The sequence below is a fragment of the Pollachius pollachius genome (assembly GCF_949987615.1).
Source record: "Pollachius pollachius genome assembly, chromosome: 6".
Classification (NCBI taxonomy): domain Eukaryota; kingdom Metazoa; phylum Chordata; class Actinopteri; order Gadiformes; family Gadidae; genus Pollachius; species Pollachius pollachius.
In genome coordinates this window covers 10,189,549-10,215,281 of record NC_136939.1, presented here as the reverse complement: position 1 = coordinate 10,215,281, position 25,733 = coordinate 10,189,549, and the positions used below count along the sequence as shown (strand labels likewise).

At 45.4% G+C, this 25,733-nt stretch overlaps 1 protein-coding gene across 5 annotated transcripts; it reads right to left on the bottom strand.

Moving 5' to 3' along the window:
• Nucleotides 1-634: 634 nt before the first annotated feature.
• usp25 (ubiquitin specific peptidase 25) lies at nt 635-25,669 on the bottom strand. Of its 5 annotated transcripts, none has more exons than XM_079738039.1 (26): nt 25,460-25,669; nt 21,512-21,589; nt 21,015-21,159; nt 20,274-20,397; nt 19,495-19,657; nt 18,083-18,169; nt 17,070-17,207; nt 16,504-16,580; nt 16,138-16,211; nt 15,026-15,177; nt 14,164-14,291; nt 13,955-14,050; nt 13,605-13,769; nt 12,633-12,871; nt 11,953-12,023; nt 11,445-11,673; nt 9,614-9,919; nt 8,550-8,689; nt 7,922-8,089; nt 6,132-6,227; nt 5,148-5,326; nt 3,872-3,950; nt 3,567-3,646; nt 3,096-3,219; nt 1,924-2,116; nt 635-1,530 (listed from the first exon to the last, which is right to left on the bottom strand). In XM_079738039.1, exons 1-26 carry the CDS (start codon nt 25,499-25,501, stop codon nt 1,358-1,360), a joined length of 3,546 nt encoding a protein of 1,181 aa, XP_079594165.1. In that variant the 5' UTR covers nt 25,502-25,669; the 3' UTR covers nt 635-1,357. The 5 variants fall into 5 exon arrangements, with proteins under 5 accessions (XP_079594165.1, XP_079594167.1, XP_079594166.1 ...); XM_079738041.1 differs by having other exon boundaries at nt 7,985-8,089; XM_079738040.1 differs by having other exon boundaries at nt 21,512-21,580.
• Between the last annotated feature and the right edge of the window lie 64 nt (nt 25,670-25,733).

Genomic DNA, 25,733 nt, shown 5'->3' with positions numbered 1-25,733 from the left:
GCCGGTTGGCTATGTTTTTAGCACTGACTGGGGCTTGTTGCTTCTGTGGCCATTGGGTAAGGGTTATAACTTATTCTGATTCATTCAGGTGTTTCCACCGGCTGCCGTATTTGGCCTTTTTTTATTTATGCTTTGGCCTATCCTGTAGGAAGCTGGGGGTGAGTGGTCTATCATTTGCTGCCCCATTTTCTCCTGTTTTTGTTGAGCTAGGGAGCTTGGCTTACTCATTGACGAGGAAGTCATGTGGGATGGCAGACTTGTTTGGTCAGGCTCATCGTGATGTTGGAGCCCCACCAAAAACATTACCTGCCATAGCGGAGGAGGAGATGAGAAGATACCAGTAGGTCACACCACTGGCACTCGCAGGAGAACCACTATGCTGGTGGAAAGCTTACGACGAATAACCTTACTGGATCCAAGCTGGCGAAAAGAGACCTTTGAATCCCAGGTACAAGCGACTCGACCGGTGGAGACATCCTCACAGCACAAAGGAGAATATGTATCATCCAGAAAGGGTGTTTGTTGGTCGCATGCAGCTGCCATAACTCCAAACTTTAAGAACACGGGATGAACAGATGCGCGATGTCTAAACACAGACTTAAAAAAATGAATCAGACACAAACATCTTTTATTTGGCCTAAAAGGGCCATAAATAAAATTTTATTCTCTCAATTTATTAACAAGCCACAGAGCGACCACAGCCCACTACCAGACGGCAGATAAGACGTCTCCATTCGGGTGCAGTCCACACGAGACCCGCTTTACAGCCTCGGACAAATCTCAAGACACTGCTCATTTCATTACTTACTTAGAAAATAAAAAGAAATCAAAAAGGAGATATGATAATACTGAACCCAACAGGTGGCAGAGCAGCAGGGTGATCCTTTCCACATGGAAAGGAGAGCTTAAAAAAAAGAGCCGTTTGGTGGTGGGGCGGGTTGGTGGGGCTTTATCCAAACAGCAACAACAACCATAAAAAAATTAAGCCCTTAACCGCTATTGTATCTTTCTTTTGCAAAGCACTAGCTGAATATGTGTTGTTCAATCGCCAGAGGATTGCCTCTCTCTCCCATCCTTCACACCTCGGTTTCTGCCTTCGCCCACAACCAAAAACATCCTCCGTTGCATGTTACGTAACGTATAAAGTTTGAAATAATATTCATAATGATAAAACCTATAGCAGCAAAAAAACGGGAATAACGCCTATATGAGACTGACCCCTGGGTTGAGGGAAAGGCATGGGTTTTGAGAGAGTGAGAGAGCGAGAGCTAGCGAGAGAGAGAGAAAGATCCATGGGGTTTTGGCGCCCAGGGCAGGGGTGAGGGGGTAGGGTTGTGAGGGGGTTTGAGGGTCTCGTTCATCTGCCCTCAGTGAGGGCCTTGGCCACAGTAGCCATGATGTGGCTGAAGCGCTCGCACAGCTCCAGGGTGGAGTAGGTGGGCACCTTGGGGGGTTCGTGGAAGCCCTTGATCTCCGTGGAACAGTCCAGTAACTTGGGGAGAAAGTCCGTCAGCTTCTCCTGTAGGTTGGCTGCAGTTGGTGGGGGGCAGGAAAGAGTAGCAGGAAACAAAGGGATACAACGGAGGTCATTTTATGGCGTCAACAACCGGTGAACTCAAAGACAGGGAAAAATAGGAAACCACAAAATTCCGAAGTAGTGCACAAAGGGGCTTCATCGACCCAATGAAGAGGTTGCATATTTCTTATTATTCTAACTTTCAGGGAAATGCCAAACCCATTTCACCTGAACACTGTTCATGATACCAAGAACAAGATCATTTAGAACCTTGGGAAAACGTTTGAAACAGTAAAAACAATGTTCTAATAAAAGCTCCACTTCGACCGTCTACGTAGTTCATCACTCAAATAGGAGCTAACCCAAAACATTTATTTGGGTTGGAGGGGGTTGGTGAGCAGACTCACGCTCCATCTCTTGGCCCAGGTAGGAGCACCAGCGGTTCCTCATGTCCTCCACGGCCAGCAGGTCCTTCTCCGCGTCCTGCACCAACAGCAGCGGTAGGCAGGGAACCACCAGCTCGTTCATGATGCCCAGCCCTGTGGTCACCTCCGGATCCTCGCCAGCCTCAAACATGCCAGCTGCTTGCTCGTTTAGTTTCTGAACGTAAATATAAGGGACGTTATAGGATAAGTATACTTTAAGTGCTTTTCCCCCCTCTTATGAGTTCTCAGGAAACACTCCCTGCTAAAAACTCCCTGACCCTGCAGTAGAACCCAAACACACAGTATTGAGGCCCTCCACACACACACACACACACACACACACACACACACACACACTTTCTGTGAATACGGTTGGATTTTGCTCCAAAAAAAACATCTACACACATTAAACCGTGTCAACGTTAGCAGTGTTTTCAATTAAAACAAGAGCCAAAAGGTAAACAGCTAAGCGGGCCGAGGCTGGGAGCCAGGGGTTCTGGCCAGAGATCTGAGGTGTCCGAACAAGACATTGAGAGCTTTTTCATTTTTTTACCCCAAGGTTAGCTGAGGACATGGTTAGGTCTCACTGTAATGTGTTTACACTCGCTCAGGCCGCCTGCTTCCTAGCCCTCCCCCCCTGCTCCAGTGATCACATTTCGAGCACAATGCCAGTCTTGGGTTACTGGGTTCAGTAGCAACATGATCGCTATGGGCCTAAACTGGGGCAGACCGCGCCAAAATACCCGACCAGCGGCCCCCTCCCTCAGCCAGAGGCCCCAGTAGGGACCAAGAGAAAAAAAGAAGTTTGTATTGGATTGTTACAAGATTAAAAACGTATGTATGTTCCCATGGCGGCTGACTGCGGCCTGTGAGCTAGGAGTGGTGAATTCCCCAACTGCTTGTTTGCTCAAGCAAGGCAATATTTTCGTAGAAGATCCATTAATACAACATTATTATTTTATGCCAAAATTGAGCAGATGCGTTTATGGAGCAGACGGATTGGTTGCTGGAAAAAGCGAGTTTAGAATTCTATCATCCGTGTGTTGTTCTGTCTGACGTCAAGTTGGCCTCAATGAATTCCCACTTTAAGTGGGTAATTCCCATCCACACGAATTTCAGCAAAAGTCACCAAAATTGGTAAATATGTGACTTACTAGCAAACACTCGCGGCGGAAGTGACTGAGAAACGCCTCGTCGTGGCCCCTGTTAGGCCCCTTGGCAACCAGCTCATTGTTGTACTGGTACGAGTAGATCAGGTACATTAGGGCCTCCACATAACTGGAAAGAGTCATAGGAAAAAGGAATGCATTAAGTAAGAAAGTAATAACGCAACACCTACAAACAACCATCAGCTTTTCCCAGCGCATCGGCCATCTTTTAAATATCAGCTCTGATTGTCAACAGCAACGGGCCTATGTTATGCCATTATACCTATATATACTTATTCTTAAGTAAGCAAGGTGCCAAGGAGTGCCAAGGAGCTGTCCGTTTGTTTACTCTACGAGTTCCTTTCTACCCTCCACAGTTCAGAAATGAACAAATGGCGCTTTGAATAAAAATAAATACAAATGGTTGTGCTTGGCTTCAAACAATGTATAGAGAGGAGTTGAACAATGTCCTCTTACTTTGACTTTTGGAACAGCTCCAAACCAATCATCAGAAGGGTGGTTGTGTCCCGGAAAGTCCTGTAGTCCTGATGCCACATCTGATAAAGAGTAGCACATGAGTTTGCATCTCAAATTAATTTAAACATACGGCTGGTAGCTTTATACATCATTTCTTTAACTGAAGACATTTCATGCCATCTTTATACTTGACATGCCTCTTTTTTTGTATTGGCCTTATTCAGAAGCATGGCTGACTGACTCCCAAGTATTTAAACCCAATTCAACTCCTTTAACTAGACATCCAAGAGAAAAGGGGTCCAGACCTCGTATTCCTCAATGTTGACCTCCTCTGGCTTAATGAGGTCCAGTTTGGCACGCGCCACATTCATAATGCTCTTACACCTGAGGAAGCGAGAAAGAGACGAGAGACAGAGAAAGCAAGAGAGAGAGAGAGAGAGAGAGAGAGAGAGAGAGAGAGAGAGAGAGAGAGAGAGAGAGAGAGAGAGAGAGAGAGAGAGAGAGAGAGAGAGAGAGAGAGAGAGAGAGAGAGAGAGAGAGAGAGAGAGAAGGATGGGCTGATGTAAGTGGTGAAGATGGTGAGTCACTGTGTGATGTACTCTAGCAGATGAGATGGCCCGCCCTGCCCTGGGGCCTTTAACACGGTCTAATGAATCACTCTTTAGTGCTGAGGAGAAGTGAACCGCTTCTCTGGAGAACGCTATTGAGGCCACGTTGCACACATAAATCTAATTATCCGGCTCAAAATAGAGAAGGGAGAAATCAATTCTTCTCTCATGAATATGGATTGAGGCTAACAAGCGAAGTTGAAAAGTTTTTCAAGAGATGGCAGTAAACGGGGGCTCCACTTGATACGCAAAAGGTGTCACTATCTGCATCTTTGGGGGGGGCATTTATATTTAGTAATGAGTATGAAGCCCCTGCTCATTGCAATCGGAGGTGCAATGAGTATGTGCATAGGTACGATGAGACTTCATCCAGCCGTTGCAGACAGTGAGCCAGTCTGTTGTGGATTGGTAGCAGTTGTGCTACCCCCTGCTGGTCACTTTGAAAAATAACCCTTCTTCAATTAAAATGAAGCCTGCAACTCCCTCATTGGCCTGCCAATAACAAGGTTGATGTATTGGCGTGTCTTATATCTGTTCTGTTGATTTTCTGTCTGAAAAACATGACTGCACGGCTCATCGAATACATGTGTACACATCTTTATTCTAACAAACAAAGAATGTGCTGGTATAGTCTCAAAGGTATCTAAAGTCAAGACCATGTGTGGCATTCATAGAACTCAATAACAAAGTCTTTCTATTAGCAATTCCTGTTTTTGTCAAAGCCATTTCGGGCTCTACAACGCATAGGACCAAACAGTTTCCAAAGTGAATTTGGAACAGCGGGCGCTGCGAGCGGTGACGGAAATGGAGATGAGCTTTCAAGTGCGGCAATCGGTCTCGATTTTATTCGTCCCATTAGCAAATCAAAACCATACTCCGTATTTAAAAAATCCTCCTCAAGACAAACCATCCCTCAAGTCTAACGTGCGAGCGTTGCCCAGCGCATTGCGGCTGCTGTGGCAGCTCCACTGACCTCTCGTCGAAGGCCAGGTTCCTGTCGGCAAACTGCGTGAGCAGCGTCCTCTCCAGGATCTTCTTGGGCGCATGGTTGAGGATGAAGTAGACAACGGCGTGCTGCAGCCGGTAGTCATTATCCGAGGCTACGTCCTCCTCCGCAAAATGCATCAGGCGGCCGTACTCCACCTTGATGGCCTGCGCGAAGACGGGAGGGAGGGGAGAGGGAGACCACAGATGAACCTCCGGGGGGAGCCACCTGCCTCCTGATTGAGGTCAGGCTTCAGAGGGGACGTGCATATTTTTAGGGGCCGTTTGCCCCCCCGCCGAGCGACTCGCTACGAAAAAGGATGATGATTGAAACTTATTTGGCGCGGTCATGATCCAGCGCCGATGTGATTGAGTGCAAAAGTTTGACGCTCCCCAGATTCGCGGTGCCTACGGAGTCTGATATGATCTGACAAACTTAAGACTCATCCATCATTGTTCTCTGTTGATTCTGAGCACGCCAAGTCCCTAATACTAGTAATGTATATTCGGATTTGACAACAATAAACCCACTGATTAGCAAAAATATATTACGTTACCAATGGAATTTTTTTCCCACAATAAACAAAACATGGTCAGTTCATGCATTGCAGGGGTGTTTTTAGAGTGATATTATTTACTTATTTTTCATATAAAATGAATAAAGATTTCTATCAGATCAGGCCATTAAAAAAAAAGAAAATTGAATTGAGGTCTAAACACAGAGAAAAAAGATTAAAAAACAATGTTAATGCTCCATTTTAGTGGACAGACACTGGCCATGTTTTTGTTCTTCTTGGATGGGCTAAACACTACCAACGCCCCGTACTAACTTGAGTTGAACTTCCCAACATAAAACTGGAAAAAAAAAGACATCAAAAAATAAGAAGTGACACAAAGACATGAGATGCGAGTAGAAGGGAGAGGAAGATAAGACAGGGGGAGAGGAGGAGGAGGAGTAGAAGGGGCAATATACCTTGAAGAAGGCTGCCTCGGGCCCACTCTTTTCAAATACATTGCTGGATTTGCCAATGGCCATAATTATACCCTGCATGTTTGGGGTCAGCATCGCCTAAAGTCGGGGAAGGGGAACTGTGGTTAACAGCACACAGTGTTATCCTTCAGAAGCACTGGGAGTCAGACAAGGCAGGTCCTCAGCTGTGAGCCACCCGTTCAAGCAGTCCAGAGCATGCCAGGCATTGATTAGCAGTCCATGCAGAGGTTACAAGTGACAAGAGTGTGTGGTCAGTAGAATGACACGATCCATTACCAGGGCACGGCTTTATCGAGGACAACCGGCTGTAAAGAACACCATGCAGCCAGGGTTAAGGCTGTTAGGAAGGAGACAACAGCCAAGGCACCGTGTTAAGAAAACAGGTTTAGTGATTGAGCGCAGTGCAATTCAATCCCACGCACCTCCGCAAACACACAGACCCCAGGGACTACCGTAAAGCAAAGACAAGATAAAGACTGTCCCACTGCGAATATCCAGAAGACCCATGCAGAGCAACACAGCGAAACACCTGACCCCCAGCTGCCGTTCAAATGCTGCTGCAGACGCAAACATCAGGCGTCAAATGGCCAGAGTCACACATTCATCCAACCACCAACATCTAACCCCCCACCTACGTCTGAAAGGTCAGGATAAGCTTAGTATGAAAGAGTCTTCTTGAGACAAAAGGCAGGCTGTTTCAAATAGAGGGTAGGGGAGGTGACTTTTCACACAGGAGCGCAGAAGGTTGAGCAATAGAGTTGCTCTGTGTCAGGTCAAACCAGTGGCCTTTTTCCCTGCCCGTAATGTCCCTTAATCTTGAGCTCAAAACAAAAGGGAAAGAGGAATGACGCCGCTTTTTCTCCGAGTGTGAAAAATCTGTGGGGCAAACCAGGAGAGACGCCCTCATTCCAACTCAAACAGGTACAGACGTCTTGTTGCAAGACAGGGAAAGACAACCTGACGAGGGAGGGGGATTAGGGGATTATTTTCCCGTTCGTTTTTTTACCGGTATTCACACAAATCCCACCTCGAATGCAATTACTGAAACGGAGCCCTATGTTATAACTGTTTGCCCTTTAGCATTTGGCTGGCAGATTATTAAATGTATTCACGGTATGGAGATTAAAAGTACGACTAGATGTATTAGGCATTAGGTGAGAGATCTTTAAAGGGGACATATTGTACCACCAGGTGTGAGTGTGATTAGCCTTACAAGCCGTTTCGAAAATCTGCCCCCTATGACATCACTAGTGGGCGTGTCCATCTAAATCTGTGCTGGATAGATTAGTCTAACAGCCTACCCAGTGGACTGAAGTAAACAGTGCTCATTTATCCAGCACAGATCTAGGTGGACACGCCCACTAGTGATGTCATATGGGGCAGATTTTCGAAACGGCTTGTAAGGCTAATACTCACACCTGGTGGTATAATATGTCTGCTTTAAGTATAGGGTTAAAATATGTCGGGATTAAAGGTATAGAGTTCAAAATTGTCATATTTGGGTATTAAGTTAAAGTAATTTCTTATCTTAAAACGGATTAAGAGTTTATTCTTATAACATAACATCTTACAACATTAAGAGGTTTGAATTGAGGTAAATAGTTACCATGGTTATTTTGAACCAACTAGTGGGTTTAAACTCTGGGATTAATTGTCGAACCAATCAAATCCATTGTGAGTGGTAGGGAGGGCTGGGATTGGTTGAATACAGGTATAACAACAGAAAGGACAAGTGCAGTGTTGGAGGGGGAGGGGGGTGCTGCGGGCGCTACCTCATCATCGTACCCCCCTTCCTCTGACTCAATGACAAAAGTTCCCACGTGGGGGATGGCCACCTCTACAGTACGCTGGGCCGGACCCTCGCCCTCCGCACCAGGCTGGGGGGGAGGCGAAGGGGACTGGACCCCAGGCTGGGGAGAGAGGGGAGCGGGGGGAGGAGACTGTGGAGAGAATGGGACACAGACACACATACACAGAAAAGAAGAAGAATGGAGGAAGGAGAGAGTCTTGGAGTTGGCGCGGGTTGAAAAAATGGTAAAAAAAAAAAAAAAAAGGGGAAAATAGTCTTCTCCATTAAGAAGCCTATTTTCACAACATTGTTTACAGCCACAAAGTTTTTTATTTTTTTTCGTTTCGTTTTATAATCAATTGTATACGAAGTGAGCCATGACACCGAATTGGTATAAATCCATGCTTTGATGGTCTTTGTTACACAAAAAAAAAAAAAATCAATCAAAGAAAAGAGGTATTCAATTCTCGAATCTCATGGTCACACATATGGAACAAGTGGCATAGAAAAAGGTTTCAACAAGAGATGCTATTCCAAGATCCCGGGCCACGGATTGGCACGTCATCACTCTACAGCAAAGCCTTAGTGCACGGGCGTGTGTGTGAACGCACCGCGTTAAGCAGCGTCTCGGGGCTGGTGTCTTCCTGTGCAGCAGCAGCCTGGGAGATGGCTCTCTCCATGTTCTGCTGGAGCTGCTTGGAGTCTGTGGTAGGAGAGGGCTGCTCCATGTAATCTGGGTCCTGCATTGCCACTGCAACATACAAAACCAACAGGAGGTTCACGGTTGATCCCATGCTGTGGTGACGATGATCCAACACACCTCAAAGGCTACGGGCTGATTCAATAAGACCCAACCATCATCTTGAATGATGAAGTTAACAATAGATTTCTACCAACTTTCTGTTGGTAGAAAAAGTTTATTTCATACCGTCTTTCATCGAATAATTTGTGGAGGCTATGGAGCTCATGACATTTAGTGTACATGACATATGGGCTAATGAGCGAAAAGCTTTGAGGATGGCGGCAAATTTTACTACTTAATTCAAAAATGCATTACAGAAACGATTTTGCGTTCAATCATCATTAATGGTGAAAATGATATTGTACAGTGTAAAACAGATTGAAAATGGCACACAAGCAGGAACTGTGTCATTGATGAATGACAAAACTGCTGCTTAGATTGGATTCCACTTAGTCTTGCATTAGCAAACTGTCAACGTAATGCATGTCCAGCTTCTCAAGGTGGACGAAGACGATCTGGACTGAGGAGAGGAAACCAACCCTGCATGGGCACGGTGGCTGGACAGACCCACATTATATTAATAAATATACTGCCAAAATGAATCAGGTGGATGATTTCTGATACCAGTTCAATTCAACCACACAGAAGGGACGCGTGTATCTATAGTTTCCCAGACAGATGATAATTGGGTCATTACATTGAGTATGATGACAATAAAAAAAAATACATTAACTGGATGTGTTGTTTCAAGTGAGCCTCTTACAGTACATTGTAGCACCCTACTTCTTCAGAGCCAATATTGAATTGCCATCGATTGGTCAGCCATCTTAAATCATTCACCAGCCACAACAGAACTAAAGGGTCAGCGCATTTACATTGTGTTTCACACAGAACAAAATGGAGTACACATTGTGGCTTTGGAGGGTTACCCACCTGTGTTGTCCGAAGGACTGTACTCAATGCTCATTGGCTGAGGGGAGGAGGAGGAGGTGGTATTGGAGGAGGCTCCGGAGGCTGTGGACGCAGCAGCCGCTGCAGCAGCAGTAGAAGCGGCGGCAGCGGCGGCGGCGGCGGCGGCCAGGGCCAGCTTCTCCTGCTGGGCCTTGCGGACCTGAAGGGCGTCCCACTCCTCCATCTCCTTGTCAAACAGCTTGTTGTCTTCCTGGACGAAGCGCCGCAGGTCTGCCGGCAGCTTGTCCAGGCCGCTCAGCACCTGGCCCGTCTCCTTGTCGAACTCCTCTGCAGGGAGAACCAATGGGAGAGGAGTGTTGGAGCAGGCATTTCATGAAAAAGCCTAGTTCAAATATTGTGATTTAATTTGAATTAATTGTAACAGTGTAAATATATTCTCTGACAAATAAACCCAGATGAACAAGTCTCAGTGCATCTCTAGTCAAAAGATGCAATCAATACATTACATATGCCAACCCAAATGAGAAAAACAAGATGTCGGGAATTCAAGGAGAACCTGGTATTGCATACCATAGGAATTTCAGTTGAATATGACTAAAAGAGGGGCTGCTATTTCCTCCCTTGACACCATGGGCCCTATCTTGCATCCGGCGCAATTGACTTAATCACTGGCGCATTTGTCGTTGCTAGTTTGCAACTGGCACAGAGCGTTCTTTTCCCTCCTGCGCCACGCGTCGGTAAATTAGGGAATGATCTTGCGCCCCAAGGGGCGGTTCGGTGAAAGGAGGAGGCGTGTTCTGGTGCAAACGTTCCCCGGTGCTATTTTGCAGTTTCAGAAACCACTTGCGCCACAAACCAGGAAATACCTGGTTTAAAGTCAGTGGTGCGTTGTTCAGATGCTATTTTAAGGGCGCATGCATAATGTTGCTTGTGCACCTCGCGCAAACACTTTGCTTCTCTCATCTACGTGGCCACACATTCTTGGTAAATTATTTGGGAAAGAACAGCTGATACAGCGCTAATAAGTTGTGCTTTTAAATCAATGCATCTGCAGACACCGTACAGCAAACACATATTTTCTTAACACAGACATCGTGTACATGCCCATAACTTTTAGGATTGATGAGTATTTGATCGTGAGAAAACATTGTTTTACCGCGAGTGAGTGTTAAAAAGAATGAATGGATGCGTGTGCGCGTGTGTGTATGTGTAAAATAATTAATGAATGTGGGCGTGCGTGTGTGTGTCCATCTGTTTAAACACACGCAAACTAAACACGTAACGCATAATACAGTCCATGGCAATGTATATTAACGGGGGGACACATGCATATTAGGAACACAAGTCGATAACGATAATGCATACAATACTGATAAGAAACAATGTTTATAATGTATTGCGTATATCATTAAATAGAACCACAGTTACCGCATATCATATGCAATATCATATTAGTTTTCTTTGCCGAAATTTATTTGAGGACTCAGTATTTCTGAAGTTGTTTGAATTATTCCATGTGTGAATTAGGCCATATTATTTGCATTCATGTGCATCTGTCTCATCGGAGACTGCAGACGCGCTGTCAAAATATCAACTCGTCAGATTCAAATGCGCTCATGGCTCTTAAAGGGGATGGGAGCTGGCAATCTCATTGGTTTATTGCACGTTACGCCCAAACCACACCTACGGGTAATTAGGCTACTTCAGACCAACCCTTTTTAGATTTGCGCCGGGCGCAAGAATCATTTTTTGCGCCGGTAAAATAGCGACATCGCCATAGAACCGCCCACAAAGCTACTTGCGCTTGGCGCTTCTCACTTGCGTTTCAGACCGTTAAAATAGGGCCCCATACCTTCTATGAGGAAGGGCTTCTTGTCGTTGATGTACATCAGGCAGTAGGCGCTGGCGTTCCGGTAGCCTCCGAACGAGTCCCTCACCAGCTCCTCCCAGGTGGACTTTGTGACCGAGACGTCGTTGTACTTCATCCAGCGCCGCTGGTGCGGGTCGTAGATGTAGGCCCAGTAGTGGCCCGCGTTGGCCTGGCCCTCGTGGACCAGAACGGCGTGCAGCCGGTACGGGACCTGCAGCAAGTGGGGGGACAGCTACACTTAAGTGCTGAGAAACCATGGAATAAAAACTGCCAACAGATGGGTGCTAATGGGTTATGGCTGCATTTAAAACCATAACCCATGAAACCGTCTGACCTCATTGGACGCAGAACCAATTAAAACGTTACTTATGAGAATTGGGAATAAAACAGCATTTCCAGTGGAGTTTATTTGTCGTTGATTGTGACATTTGTTGAAGATCATGTGGTGGTACGGCTTGATTGTAAAAAGAACAACAACAGTGGCACCCACCTGCATCATGGACTTGTCAGAGTACATCAGCTCAATGGTTCTGTGGATTCTTGAGATGCTGCCCTGTAGATCTGAAAGTAAATTGTATAAATATGAGGCCATGAATATTACGGTTAATTAGATTTAAGTAGCATTGAAAGTTATTAGACAAAGAAAAATTGTTGAACTATTGTTGGAACTAACATTTACCATGAATGGCTTGGCTCTATCAGTAAGCTGAACACATGTGTTTATTTAAAAGTCCTCATCCTCATCTTCAAACCGCTTATGCGGGCCGGGATGCAGGCAGCTGCTCTAGCTACTTAAAGTAGTGTTTAATTTTACTGCTCCCACGTTTTACTGAGGTATAGAATGAATGCGGGGTAGCCACAGTAGTAGCTAACTAGAACCACCAAATAAGAGTTCATCATACATGGTATTAAGTGGACGCCTTCATCCAACGAGCCTTAGAATACCACGGTGCTCACATTTCAAGTACGGTTGTTGATGAGAAACGGTTTGCGAAACACTGTGCAAAGTACACAGGGCCACACCCGCGTTCGCTAACCCGCCAAACGACGCCCTGCTGCGGATCGCAAACAATGCTTTGCTTTATGCTGACAAATCTGGTTCTGAGTCAACATGGGCCCCGAATGTCAACCGGTCCCTCAGGAAGACGGCTGCGGCCGCAGTCGTCATACCCCGAGTGTCGTTCTCCACCTCGCTCCGCCAGCGATGCAGACAGCCCTCCAGCACGCGCAGCTCCTCATCCGTCACATGCCTTGGCGCCGGGTGCATGGGCAGGTCGGGGGGCAGCCGGGACTGTGTGAAGGGCTTGTGGACCTGGGCCCTCTGCTGGGGGGCCGACCCCTGGGCCAGAGACGGGCCCTGGGCCGAGGACGGGGCGTCGGGGGAAACGGGGGCGGCCTGTTCCACAGTGCTGCCGAATCACAGAATGATGCTGTATGTTATATGTGTATATATATATATATATATATATGCAGAATACAGAGATTGAATGCAGATACTGAGCACTTTACATTTTTGAAAAGGATCATATATTCCGCCTTGAACTGATTATAATGGATTGTATACAATTATTATTATTATTATCATATTTTTATTATATTATAATTTGGTATTTTTGTATTGGAATAATAACCCGGTGGATATTGCATCTGATTCTCAACAGATATCCTCAGTTTACCTAGAATCAATTATGCCTAACCAAGGTCATTTCAGAACCCTCATGAATGTCATTTTGATTAGACAAACCTCTGAGCAAATAAGAATTCTTGGAATAAGTCCAGTGTTATCAACCATTATATTACATTACATTACAGTAAAGGAGTTTAGTCTGCATCTGCAATTGTTCTACAGACCGGCAAGAAGAGTCCCATCTGCACATAAATGTTTCAGCCATCTCAGCACCAGAAACTTAATGTAGACAGAGTGTCAATGTCAGCGTCTCTTTCATTCATTGGTTCCATTCTAAACCCTTCACGTCAAATGCGATTATTGCCACATTTATGGAGTCATAAAGTGTGAAAAGAAAGTATATTCAGAAATCATCAGAAAATAGGTAGCAGATGGATAGATTTAATATCAGGGTTTGACTATATGTAAACAGACCCAATCAATGTATATATATTTCTCATATTTATGCAACCAACCTTGGTTGGGGCAGCTGTTGCCCTGTTGTGCCACCGGGGGGTGCTGATGTGTCAATGTCTTCCACAGGGGAGGTGCACACTGGCTTACTGGAGGCAAACTCCATGGCGTACTGGAGGACATCTGCCAGAGGAAACCTCTTGGGGCCTGAGCCATAACTCAGATACCTGGGGGAGAGGTGGAGAGAGGGGGGAGAGTTAGAGAGAGAATGAGAGAAAGACGAGAACAAAGAAATAAACTAATTACAGGTTGGAAAAGGGGCGGACAATGTATGATTAAGAGTGAGTGACAGCTATAGTTGTGCAGGATTCAGTTAATTATAAGGCAGTCGTCAAGAGGGGGCATGCCAAACCTTTCCAGCCGCTGTTGCAGCAGCGTCAGGTGCTCTTTCAGCCTCCTGATCTCCTCCCTCTTGATGCGGGTGACGTCTCGGTTCCTGTCCATGTACCTGAGGGAACAGGACACACACACAGACAGTCAGGCAAGCCTTAGCCTCAGTCACACAGCAGGTGTATCTTCAGGTACTTTCTCTCTCCATCCCTCTGCTCCCCGTGGCTATACCTGTCCATGTACAGCATGGAGGGAAACTCAAGCTTGTTGTGGATCTTCTCGGGCCGTCCGAGCGCTTGGTTGAACTCAAATCTGGACAGTTCAAAGGTCAACACAGGAGGGAGTTCAGTGAACCAGTGCTGAAAGACAATAGGGATGTTGACATTAGCGAAAGCTGAATCTTCAGCAGAAACAGAATGTCATCCAAACAAAATGTAAAAGTAGTGCAAATTCAAACATTGATAAAAGGTGTGCTTATTAAATGTAATGACAATGCAAGTAGCCTTGATAGACTAGATATCAGTGCGGTCCAAAACCACCCACAATACACAGACACACTAACCCTTAAGCACGCTAAAAAACCCTTTCAACATTTCAGCTTTGTTTTATTTTCCTATTTCCATTCCCATTACACTGTTGTATCTCCAATACAACAAACTATTATTCAACTGCCGTGTCAGACGCTACTCAAGAGGGCTGACTGCTGTCATTTCCCATCAATGTGCTGCTGGCCTCCTGTAAATAGTCTCCACCAGCTGGTCAGCGTGACATGTGCAGCCTCCCAGCCATCCAGAGGTCAACCCCCCCATGGACAGGATTCATCGTGAGGCACGGACCACCAGCTACCATAGGCCACTCAATGCGCAGAATGGAAAGTGCCTGGAAGTGTCTGGACTGATCGTTGAACTTTAAGTGAAAATCCGTAGCTGTTTTGTTTGTATTTGCTACACAGCTAAAACAAAGTATTTGTCTGTTACAATTACCTCGAGAAAATAATTTGAGCAAGTTGACAAAAACTTGGCATTGACATTGTGTGTAGTGTGTGGTGTGTGTATGCGTGTGTGAGGGCGAACAAGAGCCTTGGGATACTGACCTCCTGCCCAGACCTGGCTGAGTTATCTGCTGAGTGCAGGGACTCGATCTCCCCCTCAATCATCGCCGCTTCCAGACACTCATGGAGGTCCTTGAAGCCGTTCACCTGCAGGGGGTACTGGCCAAACATCTCCGTGTTCTCAAATTTCTTACCTGGAGAAGGGAGGGATGCAGATCAATGCATCACTCACAGATAGTAAATCTAACATTTGGACTTGAAAAAGGAGACTTTGACTTTTAGAAAGAGAGCTGTGTTCAACACAGTAGTAGACTGTTGTATGGTCGAACAAGAGCCACAGAAAACCAACCATGGGTGTACAAGGAAGAGCGTGAGCATCACACCACAGATATGAGTGTACTGCAACAGAAAGAGACAGGCGGAGATGGGCAGAGGAGCATATGTACAGGCTCAGGGTAGAAGTGGGTCAGGCGTGAGGGAAAGTGAGAGATGCAGCGCGCTCTGGGCGAGAGGAGAGGGAGAGAGGCAGTGGAAAAAAAGAAAAGCAATAATTGGAGCCATTTCACACTCGTTTGCATCCGTGCTGATTTTTTCCTCTAGTTCAGCAGTCGGTCACTCATCAGAACCACTTAAAGAGTAGCGGCAGCAGCAGAGACTCTCTGCATGGAGTACTGATGAGATGTCAGAAAAGCACGGGGGTGGATCTGGTTGTTTGGTGGACATGCAGATGAGGCATTAAGGTCATTTTACGAGCGGGGAGTTCGTCCGCTGGCCCAGCTCGCCGTGGCTCTGGGCCAGTATTGTCATGCATAATAAACGCAATGTCAATCAGCCACCAAGGTCCTCCAGGATCAATGCGGCTGCCCTCTTCCTCCCGCCGCCTTCCCCCATCTCTCTCTCTCCCCCCTCTTTTTTTTTTTTATTTTTTAAACATGGCCTATATCTCATTAAAACAAGGTCACCTTTCATTACCGGGGGCAGGGGCTCGCACGCTCACGCTCTCTCCGGGCTACTGCTGCCCGGCCCCGGCCCCAGCCTTTATCTCCCCCTTCTGTCTCCCCCATTCCCTTTCATTTGTTATCTTTCTCTCTTCCTGGGTCTCCCTCTCTCCACGCCGTCGCTTTGCATGTTAACACCCCTTCACCCCGCCTCACCTTCCAGCACGCCCACGGCCAGGAAGCGCCCGTAGAAAAGCTCCACCATCGGGTTCTTTGGCTTCTCACCCTCGCTGGAATGGGGTAAACAAAGAATAAAATAACATTTTAGAAGTAGCCATCGCATCAGCGCAGGGGGAATACAGGACGGTATATCAGCCCTGGCTGTTAAAACAGTACTTATCTGCCTAAGAGACGCAGGGCTAATGCAAAGAGGCAGTCGCTTGTGTTGACCTCTGCTGTCTACTTAACCGCCATAAAAAGAAAAATCTATGCCCAGAGCTTTTAGCCGAGGTGTGCAAATTTAGATGTGCATTTATGTGTGCTTGCATGTGTGTGTGTGTACGTGCGCGTGTACGTGCATACCGGTCCTCTTCGGCCTTCATCTGGAAGGCGTCCTCCAGCCAGTCCAGCAGTTTGTGGGTGAACTCGCTCACATCCTGCTGTTGGCACAATAAAACACACCAAGGATAATCAAAGAAGCCCGCTGGGAAAAGGGAGTGAATACATTATGGAGGGCAGCAAGGGTGGGGGGGGGGGGTCCTAGGAGCATCCCAACCGCAGGGAGTTAAGGCCTTAGTCCAGGCAAACCAGCGATTAGTCATTTGTTTGAGTGGCATGCCATGGTGTGACTCATGACTTGTGAGCCATTGAGGGACCTTTAGTGGACTATAGAGCGCCGAGACCACTCCATCATACAGACGAAGGCCGTTTCCCTCTCACACTCAGGTCAATGGCTCTTCCAACCTGGCCCTCTCCACGTGGTGCAGCAGCATGACTGATGAACGGTGTCTGGAGCCCCGGCCTCGGTTAAACCTCACGCTTAGTGTGCCAGCTAATTGGGCCGTGCCTCTTACATTTTTTTGCACACTGTGGTTTGGGAGTTGTGTAGACAGCATGCTTTTGTTTTCTTTATGAATGAACTCGTTTACCTGCTGGGACTCGCTTGACTTGAAGGCGTCTTTGAGGATGTCGACGGCGCGTGACGGGTCCACGTACTTCCTCTTGGAGCCCACCATGAGGGAGAAGAGGTTCCTCAGCTCCTGCATGAAGGGCAGGTTCCTGTGCTCCTGGGTGGGGGACAACGGGACAAATGTGAGCCACTGGAACCACCAGGTGGAAGCACACAGATACCATTCAAATTCTGGAATATGGTGTAGTGCAAATATGTACTGTATGAACATGAACAAAACTTTACTGATGATGCAACGCTTTTCTATTTTAGATATAAAATACGTTTATGTCACCCCCGACAAGTTTATTCCCAGTAAAGTGATGTCAGCATGAAGACCAACAGAACCGAGATGCATCATAAAACACAGTTTATAGAGCAAGATCAGACTGAAGGAGGTTTCGTACTGGAGGGTCTCTGCCATCTCTTGAGCAACAGGACATGGATTAACACTGCAGGGGACTGCCATCAAAACATGGGCTTACACCATACTAGTAGCAGGACACTAACCCCTATGCTGAACTCTTGTGGATGTTTGGATGTTTTTTGATTGTAGGAAACTGCACCTTTTCCGACAAAACAAGAACCCTTGTGCTGCATGCATTTCAACCAGATAAATATCCATCATGGAGTTTGAGAGCGAGTGAGTGACCGAGGGACTGAGGTACTGAGTGACTGAGGGAGTGGGGACATTTCACACCGGGGTTCGGTAAACAAGCGTAGACTGGAGGTGGCTGGCTAAGCTGCTGTAACCGGAGGAGAGTGTTGCTACGCTGCTGAATGCGGTGTCGTAACCTCCTGCCATTGATATCATAATGATCATGGTGGAGACCTTTCGCCCCTTCCAAGGGGTTGAAAGTCAAGAAAGATCTAGGGCTCGGCAACAAAAACAAACACGAAAACTGATCTAACATACGTGAACCAGATTCACAAACTAAGTTAAAGATACCAGGCTATAGCAGTACCGTTAGAGAGCTCGGGAGTTCATCTCACCTTCTGGTTGCGAGGGAGGTCCTGCACCCTGGCCGGGGGAGAGTAGTGGAGCACCAGTCTCTGGAACTCCAGCAGGTTGAACAGCGACTGAGAGGAAGAGCCACGGGACACATAGAGGAGTCATTCCTCCGGCAAAAACAGTCCAACCCAACCCTGACCCCATGATATATTAGAGGATGCGACGATCAACAGGCTTTAGGTTTTGATGTTTTAATGTCTTTCAAGTACTTTAAGTCTTTGAGTACTTTCATGCTTGCTTCTAAATTGGATCCAAATCGGCATGAGGCCCACTGTCATGCTGTCGTTGACGGGATAGGGCTGCACAGCTCACGACTCATGACGTCAGATCAGGGTTCATCAGAAGCCTAGCTCTGCTGTGTTATGTTTTGTGCAGTGGGAGTTTCCCTTAATGATTGAGTGCAATGGAGAAGTTGTTGTGGACAGTTAGTCACGTCCCACGAGGCGGAGCGTGTCAACTTCTCACCACAACATCGTCTTCAAGTCCACCCTGTCCTAGCACAGGGTGTCGGCAAGTACGCTTCATTGAAATGCACTTATAAAAGATTGTGCCTGCAGCGGTAAAGACTTGTCGGTGACAGGTGCACTGAATCATCAAATGACAACCGTACTCTTGCAGTGAACAATCACGCTTCTCTTTAAACATTAACTGATATTTTCATTCACAGATACTTTGCTCTTTTGTCACCTGACGTATGTCTTCAGTAGTTAGAATAAATGTAGTGGGCTATTTTATCACACTAGCTTATGATTGACTTTTGACTTTGATTTAAAGACACGGCCCACAGCATTTGAAATGACTTTAGAGTTTCTGCCCTCATTTAGATTAAAAGGGGTCAGCGAGAAAAAGATGTCCCCTCCAAGGCTGCCACCCTTGCACTTTGGGTCGAGCGGCCAATCAGAGTTCTTGGACCCGTGACCCAGAACCGCCAAACCGTTTTAGAGTGTGACAAAACAGATACTTGTTAGAACTGCTCCTTCATTTTCACCCATCATATTATGCGTGGTCAAGAGTTGCTTATCACGCGCTCTGAGATAATCTACTGCAGGGGTCAGGCTACAGTGCAGAACCCCCCAGCCTCCTTAAAAGAGACGCCTGTTTGTCAGAAGGGAGAAGTGTGTGTGTGTGTGTGTGTGTGTGTGTGTGTGTGTGTGTGTGTGTGTGTGTGTGTGTGTGTGTGGGTGTGGGTGTGTTTACCAGGCACCATGTGACGGCGTATCCGGTGTACCCTCCAACATATTTGTATTCAGTTCACATGCCACCGTGGCGCCACAGGAAGACAACAAACCAGGCGAGTTGTTGTGACAAGGATGGGAGGGGGGAAGACTCAATAGCCTCAGGCACTGATAGGGGAGCTCTTTATTTTTCCCGGCTCACAGTGCGTGGGCTCTACCTGAATGACGGCACTGAACCAGCAGGTGTTGCCGACGTTCTTGAGGCCCACAGGACAGTTGTCCATCCGCTTCCTGTCATGGGGGTCGGGCGAGTCGCTCCAGACCTCCGTGTGGGTGCGCTTCAAGCTGGCCTTGTTCTCCGCTATGCTGGCCTCCAGGACTCTAAAACGTGGAGGGAAGGATGGCACAATGTAGATACAATTGTAAATATAGCCAAAGGATACCTTGGTCTAGGACACAAATGACATGTTGATGCCTCTCTGAGGGTTTCTCCCCCAAAGAGACTTGGCTTCACATTGTTCCCCATTTAGCACAGAACAAGCCTGGGAATGTGGCCCTTTAGTGTTGGGTTTCAGGTGGGTTTTCCGTCCCTCTGCACTTATTCAGATCTGTAGCGCGTGAGAGATGACGTCCACTCAACCAGGAAGGGCTTCAGTGACTAGTTAGGTAGGCACATTGTGTAAAATATTCAGAAGTATTTCTGATTATTATTACTTCTAAAAGAGTTGGATTTCAATGTTTGGTGATTCTTTTTCTCAGTTTTATCACTACTTTGTCTATAGCTGCACAAAAGTCATTTAGAGATAACACAGAATGCATATATTTGCAGGTCATTGATGTTGCAAGTACAACAGCAATGATGGAAATGTGCATGGGTCTGTTTTTGTGTGTGCGGTTGGGCTAGCAGGGGGAGGTATGCGTGTTGGCTGGTCAGTAGACGAGTTGTGGGGGGCAGAGGTATACATGTTGGCAAGTCAGTAGCATTGTTGGCCAGCACCTGCTGATGGCCTGCTCCTCATCTGTGATGCCAGTCTCTCTGAAGGCACGGCTCGACTCCTCCAGGCTGAGAGCGATGGCCCTCTGAAGATCATCCTTGTCATCGCCGGTCAGGTCGATCACATCTGCACACACACACACACCACAGTCTCAAGTTGGGATGTCAGAGCCTATTATTAGCATGTCGACAGCTGGGACCTTGATAGGGCCTAATATCACCATAGGTCCAACATTTCCTCCGACCCCAACCACGTCCTGAACACAGAGTACAATCTACTACCATCAAACCGGAGATATAGGGTTACAACATTCAAAAAGGTTAGACTGAATCACTCTTTTGTTCACTAGTCAAGCCTCGAACTGAATCAGGCACTTAATCCCAGACCAAATGCACGCTGATGGGCCTTAAATGTTGTTGTTTGTTGTTGTAATGTCATGACGAATGTTTTTTTTTTATTTCCTGTCCTGATGTCTTGTCTGTGATGTTTATAAATAGAGCTGCTGGGATGTAAGACAAATTTCAGGCTTGCTCGGACAATAAAGTATTATCGTATCGTAGCTCATAACGTCCAGACATACTGCAGAATATTTTACGTTTTGGCAGTAAAGTAATTGCTTATCACTGTAGATTTTAGCTAAACAGTTTTTTTCCATTCTTCCTTCCGAATATCCTCCTTCCAAATATGTATAATAAATAAATGATAATATGGTCGTTATTCATGATGACGATGGCGTTGCTTACTGGTGTCTGCCTGGCTGCCCACGCTGATGTATCGGTCGTTGGCCACCTGGGAGGTCTGGTAGTAGGTGGGCTCATCTTGCTGGGGGACCTTGGCGTTCTTCTCCGTCAGAAAGGCCACTGCCTCTGCCAGGTCTCCATTGCTCACCTGTAGCGAGAGGAGCCGATTCACCGTATTAAAGACAACACGAAGCGGCTCACTTTGGTGATGTAACGCATTTCCTTAGGTGGGATGATATCTGCCTCGCCAGGATTAGATGTCCGTAAAATAACTCCCACGTACCTTGTGGGAGTGCGTTTTGGCAAACAATGTTGAACAGGTGCATAACATGACTAAGGAATTGAGCAACGATGAAGTGAAAATGTAATGTTCATTTACTGGAGACTTCAAGGCAAGGGTTATTGAATATAGTATGCAAATATCATGACAATCAAACAAAACTCGTCTGAATGTTAATAATGCACATCCATGTGTGGTAAGCTAAACCATTGTACTGTACCTGCAGGGCTTGCTGGAGAAGCTGAATGTCTGTGGTTCCTGTGACCTCCTTTAACTGGTTTATTAGAGTCTGTTGGTGCTAAGGGAGAGGGAAGGGGAGATAAAGGTAAACATAACACAATTTAGTGGATGAGCGAGTGAGCTAGTTTAAAGAAATTGCAAGTTAAACTGGTTTATTGTCATAATATTTTGGTGAATGTCAAAGGGACAAAAGGGTTAAACAATATATTACACTTGACTTTCTGAGTTCTTCTTACCAAAATTATATTTTGACCTTGGAGGCATGTATTCTACACGGTTAAACCACAACATTCTTTCACAAAAACAAGCAACTCACTGTATAACAATTTCTGGTTAGTTGTCACACACACACACACACACACACACACACACACACACACAAAGTGTATCATTGCACCATTGACGCAATAGACATCGAGAACGAATTAACAAGGTGGATGAAGTGCCCTTAGAGTCTGCGCCTTCAGCAGCCTTCGAAGGCACAGTATACAGGCTAGGGTTGAACAACAACTCAAACAGATCTCAGATTAAAAACAGAAAGATAAAAAGAACATAAATCATAATATGTGACAAGAACTCCCAGTTAGCAAACGAAGCACGCCCGCCTCAACCATCCAACACCATCACCTCAAGCTGTTACAATGCTAGGGTGCTACACCTAGTCTCTGGCGAGCTCTGCCCAGTCGGAAGCAGGCCAAGAGTGTGGTAATTAAAAATAGACTCTTTCAAGCACTAAAAGGCAAGCTGGCAACCATGGGTGAAAAAGGCTGATGCATTTATAATAACATGTTGAAACAATACAATCATTGTTCCAGAGATGGGTAAAGTGGTTTAAATGACCGACTTTGAAGCCACATTTCACATATAGAGATGGGCTGTCGCAGTTAACTCGCAATAGGACATTCTAATCAGATTCAAACAATTACCCTAGAAGGTGTTTCATTCTGCACATATCAGTCATTTATTGTGTGTGGTAGATTAATACAGAAAAACATTGAATGATGATCATGTGAGGACACCTCAATGTCTCACCTTTTCAAACACAAAATCCTTCAGGGCGTGGTCTTTCAACAAAGGCTAGACCAACCCTGTCCGATAATGCGTGCGCTACTGAAAACATGTTACCTCATATTAACTATGAGGTAACATGTTTTCAGTAGCGCACGCATTATTAGTCTTAAAGTTGCAGAATTCCACAGGCCACTCATCCCAGTGTCACAACCCATTTAGATCCCATATTTCCATTCTCTAAGGGCCCTGCCTACATTCATCCATCCTACATTCTTCAGAAGCTAGTCACTTCAACAATGTCTGGTTGAATCATCTATATTTACAGCACAATTACATCAGTGATACAGTAGTGAATAATGCACTCGTACGCCCGTCTTGGTACAGTGTGTGCCAGTACCAAAACTTGACATACGGCCTACACCATTTCAGAAATGTTATTGATTCAACAGAATACACTGTGACATTGATTCAACATGGACCATGCAGATATTCCTTTTCCTAGAAATAGGATTTTCCTCACACAGGATATTGTTTTTGGAATCCCAGTCAATGAGGTTAAACTATTGTCAATGGCCTTCTTTTTGGGCAATGCAGCCGTCCGAACAGAGTAGAATACACAAGTTAGTAATTTGCCATGCAGAAGCATGAGGAGGGAGTTTAGACCGTAGTCCCAACTGTACAGTTTGTTTGCGGCACAATAACATCAGCGGCCCCATGGACCACCTCTTCAGTCCAGCTGGGGAAAGCGGTTTACTGCCTCTTGAGGTCTGTAATCAAACCATTGACTTTCCAGTCAGTTTATTGTTTAATGAACCTGTTACGCTCAGTCGAAAGCCAGTAAAAGGGTCTCGGCATAGCCAATTCAAAGCATAAACAGTGACTCATATGCTACTTTTGGCCTGGTGCGGTTGTTACATATTCATACCATCTTGCATGTGGGCTGTTATAATCTTCATATTAACTATGTGGATTTATCAAATGGTATAAGGCTTTAAAATGTAAAGTAATACATAAATGCTAATAGACATTAGAAGATAACTCTGTGATTAGTAGCCAATACAAAAACATATGGGATAATTATAATTATCTTACATTTTGCTACAAGCTAAAAGAGATCCATTCAGTTGACACCGACTGAGATGTGCTGACTGAGAAATTCAGAAGAATGTAAAATGTAAAACTGTCAATATCAGCTAAAGTGAAGATGAAACCTTGAGAATAGGTTCTACTAAGAGCCTGCCACCAGGTATTTTAGAAATCAGATCCCCTTGCTTTATTTACAAATGGCCCGCTTCATGGGAAACTATGTTTGTTGCCAACTGTTTGTTTTTACTGCATTGTGCTTGCTGAACAAAAAGATCAATACATCAAAGATGTATCAAAGATCAAATAAACTTTTTCTTGACTCCTAAATTGAGAGGTAAAACTTCTAAAAAAGTCCAAAAATCAATTATTCTATTACTAGGTTATGGATTGCCAATATATATATAAACCAAAAAGGCATTAATTATTTTCCAGAATCTGTTAAAGGGTAGATTTCTTCATAACAACCCTATAAAACATTGTTTGTTTTAACATTACCACACCCTGATTTGCAGGCCAGCGCATATTTTATTTTCCCAACAAGTACCACAAATATTAAGCTAACCTTGAGGTGTGTTTTTGCCGTGCACACTCCCATTTAAGTTTGACAAAAACAAATATTTTCCCCAGGATACATCCCCCAGGAGATGTGCTAAATGTGACTTGATCCACATCCAATATTTCTGAACTGTCACTGGATGTACAAACTAAAAAAACTGGGATTCACTCTTGGGATTTACACACTCGCCTTTTATGAAACAAACATACCTGAATAAATCCCATTTCTTTGAAAGCACACAAACAATTGATATTACGTGCAAGGTTACCAACATGAAAAAAATAACTATCCATTTGTTCAAATACAGCAAACTTAACAACACTTGGCAATTGTATTTTCATTTGATCCCAACGCTGTATATATATAGAGAGAGCAAGTTTACAGCAGCAATCTGAAACATCAAAGGTTGGGAGGCTGGATCTGTTGGGTGGCTGCATAAAATGGCTTATGCCTTGGCTGTGTTGTTTGCTACAATACTTTTGAAATGGATTTGAGATGGACAGTGAAAGACTTTGCTGTGTATTCACGTGTAATTACTTTACAGTTTATTTCGCGGTTGGCATTTCTGGCAGTGACAGGTAGAGGACCTGCGCACCCTAGCTGCTCAGTCACCCAAGGAGCCAAGGAGGCATCAGGATCACTCCCCGGCGTCACTAGTGGCCATGCCTTGTAAACAAAGATATCGGTGACCCAGGAAACGCCTGCGACGGTCATTTTATGTGCAGGCCTAACTTCACCCCTTGATTTCAATACAAATGACAGCAATACTTACTTCGTGTGCCATACCCTATCATGGGTTCCTATAAAAAAAACATGGTAATACTCTACGGGAATAAAGTGGAGGTGCAAATTAGACCAGTGAATACAGTTTGGCCAAATATGTTATAGAAAAATGACTAATAAATGACCAAATTAATGCTAGCGAGCGCAATCTCAGGATTTGTTTACCAGGCGTGTCGTAATTACAGCGTTGGGTACAAAGCGAAAGTAGAGCGATTGTTTATACTGCCAGTTAGCTACAGCTCCCACCTAGCCTCCTATTACTGTAGACGTTATATTCTAAATAAGGCCTAAGTTATCTTTATTCATTTATAGAGGATAACAGCTACTGGTATAGAGGTGGACATCGTGTTTCGTTTGGATTCACTCGGTCAGGTATTTTTTAAAGACACTCGATTAGAAAACTGAATTTGACTGTTGTGTATTTCATGACGCTAAGTTTTACCTAGCCAAACAAGCTAAAGTTAGCCAAGCCCCAAGTTAGCATAAGCTTACCTTTTGAGAATGCTGTTGGAGGACATTCTGCTCGACGGTCATGGCCGGTTCAGGGTGAAGTGATGTTAAAGTCAAACCAGTATGGCGAAGCGCTTTTTTAAATTTTTAATAAACCAAACGAAAACAAGAGCTAAGATATTTCCTTCGCAATCAGCGACATAACGGGCGCCATGGCATAGCAGCGCAAGACGTCAGGCATGAAAACATTGCTGCTCCTCGAAATGTGTTTTCGATTACTCATGTCTGTCTGAACTAAGTTTACGTCACGGGTAAA

What these genes read in the sequence shown, in the direction of transcription:
- usp25 (XM_079738039.1), bottom strand. Translation starts at nt 25,501, where the DNA reads ATGACCGTCGAGCAGAATGTCCTCCAACAGCATTCTCAAAAG. An exon ending in TTCTCCAGCAAGCCCTGCAG is followed by an intron (nt 21,160 to 21,511) that starts GTACAGTACAAT and finishes CTCTCGCTACAG; the next exon opens with GTGAGCAATGGAGACCTGGC. An exon ending in GGTGGAGAACGACACTCGGG is followed by an intron (nt 12,024 to 12,632) that starts GTATGACGACTG and finishes ATTTACTTTCAG; the next exon opens with ATCTACAGGGCAGCATCTCA.